At 37.2% G+C, this 10,629-nt stretch overlaps 2 protein-coding genes across 2 annotated transcripts; both read left to right on the top strand.

Moving 5' to 3' along the window:
• The first annotated feature begins 1,020 nt into the window (after positions 1-1,020).
• Positions 1,021-2,386, top strand: LOC123322961. The gene is made up of 3 exons (XM_044911073.1): positions 1,021-1,441; positions 1,700-2,315; positions 2,374-2,386. Exons 1-3 carry the CDS (start codon positions 1,021-1,023, stop codon positions 2,384-2,386), a joined length of 1,050 nt encoding a protein of 349 aa, XP_044767008.1.
• Positions 2,387-5,971: 3,585 nt separating this feature from the next.
• On the top strand, positions 5,972-6,715 carry LOC123322954. The gene is made up of 2 exons (XM_044911060.1): positions 5,972-6,398; positions 6,473-6,715. Exons 1-2 carry the CDS (start codon positions 6,300-6,302, stop codon positions 6,713-6,715), a joined length of 342 nt encoding a protein of 113 aa, XP_044766995.1. The 5' UTR covers positions 5,972-6,299.
• Positions 6,716-10,629: the final 3,914 nt, after the last annotated feature.

Below are 10,629 nucleotides of genomic sequence, written 5' to 3'. Positions count from 1 at the left end.
ACAGAAAACTGAACTTACTGAACGACATGTTGAATAATGAATGTTCTACATCCCTTTCTCGAAACTAATAAATTTTCACACACCAATAATCGCTTATAAATACAACATATTCGTACGTCGTAGCAAATTATTTTCAAATATCAAATGACAATGCTCTGTCAAATTCTAAACAGCGCTACCTACAGTGGAAAAAACGAAACTGATCCCATATCCCCACGAAATTAAAAACAAAATCGAATCAGTGAATACACCAGAGTTTTAGACATCTTAGTGGCGGCGCCAATATGTCATTTGCTTCGTTCTATCCTTGTTTTACCAAAGGAAGTCCAATGATACTCTCTCGTTTCATTTTGTTTTGCGTTAATATCGAACATCGATCAACGAATTCAAAATATAAACTGGCCCATTTTGTCAGCTGTTGCAAAAACAAATCTGTCAATATTTCAACACTATCGAATAAGGGTTCGAAGGAGTATTTACTATTCTTCTTCAAGATGATTATCGTTTCACAAATTGAATTCTTGAGGGGGTAATTCAATATGATTTCAATAAAACACAGTTGATTGGTCAAATATCCAATATATTCAGTTGACGGAAAAGGAATTTTCACTATATCTCGTGAAGAATATTTGAGGAACAGACTAGAATAGATTTATGTATTTCTATTTCTCAATACATGCCCACAATTCACATTACGTATTTCCAATACAGTTTCTTCGAAATATTGCTGAAGTTGCCATAAAACTTAAGTATATCCGTCCCGAATGTTCATTCATCTGATTTGGTTCTGCCTCGAATTCCAACAACACCGAATTCTTAGCTGTAGTTCTTTATTGTCATGTTGAATAAATGAATGTTTCACATCCCTTTCTCGAAACTAATACATTTTCACACATCAATAATAGCTTATAAATAACAACATATTCGTAAGTCGTAGGAAAGTATTGATATCAATTGACAACCCTCTGTCAAATTCTAAACAGCGCTACCTTTAGAAAATCAGACAACAAGAGCAAGACAATGTGGACAATTTGCAAAGAAATCAGAGGACAGAATAATGCAGGGGAATGTGGGATGGAAGGAGTTCCACGTGAGATTGCACAAAAGTTCAATTACTTCTTCAATAATGTTGTTCCACAGGCGTGGGCACAGCCAGAATGTAAACTTAGGCAGAATGACAGATCTATGTACCTAAAACCAACCACCCCAACTGAAATATTAGAAATAGGGAAATCACTCAAAAATAAACATACCAGCGGTGTTGATGACATACCCACCAGCATAATTAAACTGGCTCTGCCTGAAATAAATGAAGTCCTAGCACACCTTATCAATCAGTCGTTCAAAGAAGGAGAATTCCCAGAACAACTCAAAATAGCAATTATAAAACCAGCATTAAAAAAAGGAGATCCTAAAGACATGGGGAACTACAGGCCTATTAGTATTCTCTCAAGCTTTTCAAAAATATTTGAATTGATAATGAGTTCAAGAATAACAGAATTTCTGAACAGTTGTGACTTCTTCGCCAACACCCAGCACGGTTTCTTAAAGGGAAAATCCACACAGACAGCTATATTTGAACTAACAAAAAATATATTAGAACTGTTAGAGGGAGACAAATTGGCTCTGGCAATTTTTCTGGATATGTCAAAAGCATATGATTCAATAAATCAAGAACATCTGTTAAACAAAATTCAAGCCCATGGAATAAGAGGAATGGCATTCAAGTGGTTGAAATCATACCTGAGCAATAGAAAACAAAAAGTAAGAATTAACAAAGATGGAGAGAGTGCTGAATCGGAGGAAATGATAAATAATAGAGGTATAGCTCAGGGAAGTATCCTGGGACCCCTTCTTTTTCTTGTCTTCCTCAATGATCTAGAAGACATAGTGAAGGAAGAGGAGGAAGAATCATTGTTGAACTATGCGGATGATACCAGTTTGTTGATCGGAGCGAAAGAAAAGGATACTTTAATCAGATCGGGAACTAACTTCTTCAATAGGACACAAGAATGGTTAAAGAATAATGATCTCAAATTAAATGTGGAAAAGACGAACTTACTGATTTTCAGCACCAACAGAAGTAATAAAAGCAGACCAACAAGCATAACATTGGAAAGTAAAGAAATTCCTGTAACAGATAACACAAAATTCCTGGGGATATTCATTGACTCCTTCCTGTCATTCAGGGCGCATGCAGAATATTTAGGACAAAAGTTGAGTCAGATTAATTTTGCCTTGAGAATATCTAAAAGATATTTGAGTGAAAAAGTATTAAAAATTCTGTATCATGCAAATTTTGAATCTAGGCTGAGGTATGGTATAGTTTTCTGGGGTACTAACCAAAATTTGAAAGAGATGTTTATTTTACAGAAGAGAACTCTGAGAACAATATATAGTCTTAAGTTCAGGGAAACATGTAGAAATGTATTCAAACAAAATAATATATTTACAGTGTATGGTTTATATATCTATGAATGTGCTTTATTTTTTCATAGGAACAAGGATAAATTTATAAGACACAACGCTAATCATGATTATAACACAAGAACACAAAATTTAAACTTCCCAATTCACAGATTAACTCTGAGTGAAAAACATCCTGAATATAGTTGTATTAGAATTTACAATCAGTTACCTAATAGACTTAGAAATTTAAGTAATTCAAAATTATTTAAGAAAGAAATGAGATCATTAATTGTGAAACTGGAACCATATGAGTTAGGAGATTTTTTCAATGCGAAATTTGTTTGAATGGTTGTATAATGTTACTGTTGGGACAGTATTTCATTTCAGATTACCACTTTGTAATCTTATCTGAAATAAAGAAATATTATTATTATTACCTACAGTGGGAAAAACGAAACTGATCCCATATCCACACGAAATTAAAAACAAAATCGAATCAGTGAATACACCAGAGTTTTAGACATCTTAGGTCGGACCAACCAAACCTGCCACCGCGACCAAAGCGGTCTATTGTGGCAATGTGGCACACAATGACACAAACAAGCTCAGAGAGCTAAACTTCTCCCGGCTCTCCCTCTATTCCCATTATACTCAGGAAGGGGATCATTTCGGACGAGGAGTGATTCTTGAGTTCCTCTAGATTCAGCTTGGGAGAGCCAGAGACAGTCTGGCCCATAGAGAAAGGGAAAGAGGAGAGTAGTCAATTCAGTGTTATTCATGGGCGACACGTTTTGTGGCGCCCCCCTTGGCTACTGGAGAAACTAATCCGACAAAATTTGCGCGGGAAATTCAAATAACGGCCTCGTTTTTGAAATAATATTTACCAAGTTCGAAAAATACACTCCGTCGCCTCTCTCTACTCCTATTGTTCTTTTTATCGAGTTTAGTGGGAAAGATTCGATTAAAAGAACGATAGGAGTAGAGAGAGTCGATAGAGTGTATTTTTCGAACTCTTGTCTCTGGTCTGGCCCTGTCTGCCGCCAATTCACAGAGGATGTGCTCAATCTTTTCGTCCTCCTCTAGCTAGGTAGACAAGGTAGAGCCTGCAGAGTGATTCATTGACTATGCTAAGTAAGTGAACTTTGAGCATGCAATGTCCCGTGAAGACCGCCATTATAGATCTCACAAAGATTATAGAGTTAACTCTATAATTTTTGATACGCGCGAGCTTACGCTGAATAAATAAATGTGCGACTGTTTTGAACGGTTCTGGAACCTGGAACCATCCTAAAAGCGAACCAAAACAGGCCTACTGAGATCCAGTCCCGAACGGTTGCGCCAATATTCCAGGACCTTCTGCCTTATCCCTCTATTGTTTTGTTCCTTGGTTGGTTCCGGGCCAAAAAGCGCTGAGGTTGCGCCTTCTCTGACTAGAGCATCCGATAATTCGTTGCCTCTGAAACCTGAGCGTCCAGGTACCCAAATAAGTTGCAATCTGTTATGACTTCCCTATTTGGAGAGGTAAGATCATAGACATAGTTGTCTATGGGTAAGATCTGCATTCGAGTACCTATGATGAATTGCATTTGTCAGCTGTGAGAGATTTGATGGCAACTTGACTATCCGTTAGGATTTTTATTGACCTACCGGTAAAACCCATGTCAAGAACTTCTACGTTTGCGATTTTCTTATTATGAGAAATCGTAGATCACAGAACACACCAGACATAGAGAAAGGTCTCTGACACCAGACATATATCTCTGGAACACTGATTTATTTTATGCCGTGGATAGACGTGCGCAGCTTAATACGCTTAATACGGCCGTTTTCAATAATCCTATCTATCCATTGTTTCAGTTACTGAACATAGAAAATTCATGAAATTTCGTTTCTATGATCTATCTGTATACAGGGTGTCCGGGGAATAACCGTAGATGCTCTCACCAGTGATAGAGTTGGACTAGCTGGTTACGGATTGACCATAAAAAATTAATTTATGGATTTCCATAGAAAGCTACAGGGTGATTTTCCAACTTCATGGAAATACTTAGACCATCATAAAATCCAAACTTATTGACGGATATTATTGAAACTTGGGAGGTTATTGACACATGCTAAGGTCAAGTCAGAAATATATCAATTATTTCATTATTCCAGGGCCGGACTCATTAATCTTCATTTAAAGTGTTCAGGGTAAAAAAAAACACTTTGTATTTCGAATAATAAATGATTGATTCGCTTTTTAGGAAGAAGCTAAATTATGCTTCAATTTTTGGTATCACTCAAAGTTGTCACATCAACAATTATTTTTTTATGAATTTTTGAATTTGGATAAAGTTCGAAAAATTGAATTTTTCACCATGAAGAGAACTGAAAATCTCACGTTTGAATATAAAATGCGAAGTATTAGTAGAAAATTCACAAAAAAGTTCAGAACTTTAATAAGCACTTCATTTCTCTGCATTTTTGAGCTTGATCTTTGAATCTAGTTAGATATTTTGTAACATTCTCCCAAACTGAAAATCATAAAACTCATGATTATTTGAACTTGCCATACCAATTTTGAATTCATATAGAGGTTTTTACATTGGAAAAAGTGTAACTTTGGTCTATATCATTGTTGTCGAACACCCGGTATACATAAGAATAATTTTGAAATATGCTTCTGTATACCCTATACACATCACCAATTTTTTTTTCAAAATACCTTCATTTACTCCCTCAAAGTGAAATCCGCGTCTGGGGTGGCCCGTGGCCACCCAGTATATCAACAAATTATTTTAGTCTTCTTCACCTTCAGTGACTTTTTTAAGAAAATTAATTATTTATTTTCGACCTGCCCAAGATGACTAAGTCCTGTTCAGGTAAATAAATTGCAATTTTCGAACTTTATCCAAATTAAGAAATTCATAAAAAAATAATTGTTGATGTGACAACTTTGAGCGATACCAAAAATTGAAGCATAATTTAGCTTCTTTCTAAAAAGCGAATCAATTATTTGTAATTCGAAATACAAAGTGTTTTTTTACCCTGAATACTTTAAATGAAGATTAATGAGTCCGGCCCTGGAATAATGGAATAATTGATATCTTTCTAACTCCACCTTAGCTTAGCATGTGTTAATAACCTCCTAAGTTTCAATAATATCCGTCAATAAGTTTGGATTTTATGATGGTCTAAATATTTCCATGAAGTTGGAACATCACCCTGTAGCTTTCTAGGTAAATCCAGAAATTAATTTTTACAGTCAATCCGTAATCAGCTAGTCCAACTCTATCTCTGGTATGAGTATGTACAGTTACTCCCCGGACACCCTGTATATATTTTAGAATGGTTAATGATGGTTTCCAATGGTTACCAATCGTCAGTAACGGCCGTTTTCAATAATCCTATCTTTCCATTGGTTCAGTTACTGAAGATAGAAAATGCAAGTGATTTCGTTTCTATGATCTATCTGTAGATATATTTTAGAATGGTTACCAATGGTGACCAATCGTCAGTAAGTGAAACCAAAGAGTAACCAACTGGTTACTCTTTGGTGAAACTATGGAGGGTAGAGAGAAGGAGGACAAACTTCGAGGCTTTTTGGGCCAAAAAGTGTCCGCAAAAAACCGTAAATAGGCCAGGTGGCGCTGGCAAGCAATAGAAATGAACCACTGAACAACATTGAAGTTTATTCGATTTTAAATGTGAAGAACGAAAGAAATTCAATGATTTCAAGCGATATCCATGACAACGACGGTCGTTTTGTAAATATTTTGAATTAACCCTCGTGGTAGTTGGATGGTTTGATTTAGAATTTTAATTTATTGAGTATTGAGATATAGTATTTAGTAGAGAGTTGAATTTTAGTATTGAAACAAGAGCATTCAAATTATATTACCTTCGAAATGTCTAAGTTATGTGTGGTGAAGAGTTGTCCATTTGGTCGTATAAGCAGTTTTGAAACGTGTCTTCCTCAGGGCAAATTATCATTTTTCAAAGCGAATGTGAGTAGAATGAAATTTCTATTATAGTTATTATTTGTAATTAATTACCTATAATTATTTTTCTGTCTCAACAGACCCCTGGAAGGATAGAAAGTTGGTCAAAAGCTTTAGAGATTACTTTGAAACCTCATGATTTAGTTTGCCAGTTGCATTTCAAGAGCGAACATATTAACATGTACAACAAAATTGTTATTAAGGATGTTGTCCATTTACATGAATTACATAGGAACACTCAAACCAGAAGCGTTGCCAACAATAATAACCGCCGTCTGTGCTTCGATTGTCGAGACGTATCTCTGTATCCTCTACAGTTTTGAACTAGTTATTTGTATAATAACCGTTGAAAATTTCCGAGTTTTCGCAGAGAGATTGTGAGTGTTTCAAAGGTACGAAAACCATCGTTGAATTTTATTGAGATTCATTTTTTCTGAATTGGTTTCTAAGTGTGAATTATTTTATTTTGTTATCAGTTGGAGTTTGTTTACATTTTTCGCGTCTTCACGTCTGTGCGGTTGCGGCTCCCCACCACTTGCGCACTACTAGTAATTTATTTTCAACGTCGACCGGTTTCCCATTCCCACACGGGAACCGAGACCAGCAGGGGCTTGACACTTCCTTACCCCCACCCCAAATACGGTTTTTAGTTCTGCAATCAGTCGCTATGTGACTCTGCATACGAAAATATATATCATATTCTCCACAGATTACTATATTCTGACATATTGGATTTGTGAACGCCAACAGTGTCAATGTCAATATGTTTTAATGCAAATTCTTGTTTACAAACGAGATCTTATACGAGAGTAAATTAAAAATACCCATTTATTGAACTCGACAGTCTCATCAGGAAATCGATTTTCTTGTAAGAAATGTTTGATTCAAAGAACCACGTAATTATAACATTAATCGTTTATACTTGAACCAATCCAACCAAACCCTTTAAAAATTGTGTTAATGGAAATGAAAGTCAAACTGTGTAGTCAGGTATTAAGCCCTTCCGTGGGGTCAATGATGAAGCTCATTTCTCAATGGGGTAAGTTATTTTTTCAAACATAATAATACAAAAATTTACTATTTTCCTTTTTAGAAATCAAGCATCCGCTTCAGCTTCCCAGAGAGGCTATCGACACTGCTGACTTTATACTATTCTTGGAAGAGTTATTTGATTCGTTGAATGTATCCAAAGTTTGCACATCCACTGCGAAACTCTCAAAGAAGACGGTTAGTATTCAAACAGAACACAATGTTTGTTGGGAGCAGGCGATACAAATTTTCAACAGTATTTCATTTTATTGCCCTCGAAAGAAAAGATCCATTGTGGTGCCCACTTTGAAGAATATAGTGACAACATTGAAAGCATTCCTTTACCTTAGGCAAAAACTGTTCAGTGATTATCAGTTTAAATATATTCTCACTGGGGCTTTCAATCAAGATTATTTGGAAAACCTTTTTGTGTACATTAGAGCACATGGAGTAAGGAATACTGACCCAAATGTTGAACACTTTATTTCATCATTCAAAACTATAGTTATTTAATTTCATGTCAGTGCATTCCTGGGGATCTAACTGTGAGGAAGATAAAACGGAGTCGTTGTTTAGAGACTTTGAAATCTTTCCTGCAGAAAAATATAAAATCCACTTAGGTCTTTGGGCAACTAATTTTTTCTTTTCCAAATTATTAATGCATGCTAAGCTTTGGCATGCTGTTTTTGATTTCTATTGCCGACTCCCAACAAACATTGTGTCCTTTTTGGATAATGTTGAAGATTTCTGAAGATATAATAATTTCAACCTCATTTCTTATGAACAATATTATTACTGTTTATTATAATTATTGTCTTACGAAGATATGTGACCCTATTGACATTTTACCTCTGCTCATATATTCATTGCCATAATTATAGCTTATGTATTTCCATTTTTTTTTCCTGTGCTGGGTATATCAATATATGTATATTGTTCATGACAAGTTTTATTTCTCCTTAAAATTCGCCCTAATAATCCATATTATTCTATCGACGTCTAAAATACCACTGAATGGGCTAATTTAAATTTCGCGCCATGCGATTGCAGTTTCCCGTTATACCGACATTTCTCCCGGTTAGTTGGGTGGCAAGCGCATGGGGGCGCTGAGGGCGGGATAAACTGTATTTTTCATCGTAGAACGTGAGTGTCAGATCTATTCTACTCTGTAATCTGTGGAGACCAGTATTTCTAGCGCTAGAAGCGGAGCTGTTACGGTGCGCTGAGTAGTCTCCTAGGATTTGTACTCGCGTATTTGTTACTTTCCTATATTGGGAAATCTCCCACCGGGGTCATTGCTAGTTTGCGGAACAACCTCTTTGAATATTTGGAAGAGATAGAAAAGACTCCTCGTTCCGTGGTTTCTGTAGATTGTTCTTTTTTCCTAGTTTCTTTTTCATTCCTTATCCACTGGCTGTATACCTTTTTCCTTCCGTGGCCTTCCCTATCTGTGTTAAAGCCTCTCATATCGGCCCATGAGAGTGAAAAATCTGTATTACCCTTTTCCCTTCCTTATTTGAACATCTGCGATTCAATTTCATTAATTAGCATTCTTTACGAGGCTCTGATGGCTCGGTGCCTCATATGCTCAAAGAAAACTTCAGGCACTCGTTTCTCCAGCTGCTCCAAGTGTAAAAGTTCCTTTCATATAGACTGTCTAAATTTGCCACCGGAGCAGTTGAGCTTGCTGGGTACCAGCTGGGAGTGTGATCGTTGCAGGGGGGAGGGGCGATCTCTTCGTAGTAACTCTACTTCCTCGTCAAAGATGAGTGATTTTCAATGTTCTCCGACTACTTTGAATGCTGATCAGTTCACCTTACTTATGTCGAAATTAAATGAGATATCCAATGATATTGCCGTTATAAAGACCACCCAGCTAACACTTCAGTCGGATCTTACTGAATGTAAGTCCATCTTGGAGAAGCACTCATCTGAGTTACTTCGTCTAGACAAAACATTAACTAGGCACTCACATTCCATCAGTCAGCATGATTTAGATATCGCTTCTTGTTCGTCCAGGATCGACCGCTTGACAGACAGTCAGAACTCACTCAAAGTTGTGGTGGATTCTGCGAGTCACAGATTGTCGAAGGTTGAGTCCTTGCAGCAGGGGATTCTAACTAACAACCGGACCACCCCTAGTCTACAACCATCTGAATTACTTGACCGTCTGCGGAGATCACATAATATCCTTATCCGTGGGGTTCCTGAGACTGGCGCTGAGGAAGACCTGTCTTCAGTTTCAAGTATACTCGATTGTGTGTTGCCAGATGCTAATAATCAGTGCGTTTCAGTTGCGAGGATCGGTAAATCTTCTACTGATCGTCCAAGAATTCTCAAGGTTTCCTTTTCTAACTCAGTGATTGTTAACAAAATTCTTAGGAATAAAGCACTGATAAAAAGTGTACCAGATTATCATAGAATCATCATTTCGGATGACAAAACGCCTCTGCAGGTTAAAGAGCTCGACAGCTTGCGCGAAGAGCTCAGACGCAGAAGAGGTGCAGGAGAGTCTGGCATTGACATCAAATATATTTCTGGCACTCCTACCATTACCAAAACAGATCATACTGCGCGGTCAAAAAATTAGATGAAACATGCGAGTGGTCAATCGTTTATACAAATGCTCAGTCTTTATCCTCAAAATATCTCGAGCTTCTGGCTTTTGTTGCATCCTATCGCCCCACTTTTGTACTTGTGGCTGAATCTTGGCTCCGTCCCGACATTCCGGATGACTTGGTCACTTTGCCAGGCTACTCTATTTACAGAAGTGACAGCATAACAACTGTGGGCTACGGTGGTGTGTGCATTTATGTGTCCAGCCAAATCCACAATTCATTTTCTGTCCAGCATTCGAGTCCCAATTATCCAGGAATCGACTCTTTGTTCATTGATCTCTTCAAGGGCAATTCCTGCTGTTTCTCGATTGGTTGCATCTATCGTCCCCGTCCCTCTGTTTCTGATGGACCACTCGCCGCTTTGCTCGCAAGTCTTTCAGCTAAAAAGAAGAACCTCTACATAGCTGGTGATTTTAACATGCCGGATGTAGTTTGGCCCTTATCATCAAAAATCTATAACAGTGCATCAGCTGTTTTTACGGACATGATCCGTGATAGTGATCTCACACAATTGGTCGACTTTCCAACTCGTTTCAGAGGTACACAGTCTCCTTCCCTCCTGGATTTGATTCTCGTTAATGATACCGACA

Source organism: Coccinella septempunctata, chromosome 1, assembly GCF_907165205.1.
Source record: "Coccinella septempunctata chromosome 1, icCocSept1.1, whole genome shotgun sequence".
Taxonomy (NCBI): Eukaryota; Metazoa; Arthropoda; class Insecta; order Coleoptera; family Coccinellidae; genus Coccinella; species Coccinella septempunctata.
Note: the sequence above shows the minus strand (reverse complement) of the source record. Positions and strands in the feature narration are given on the sequence as shown.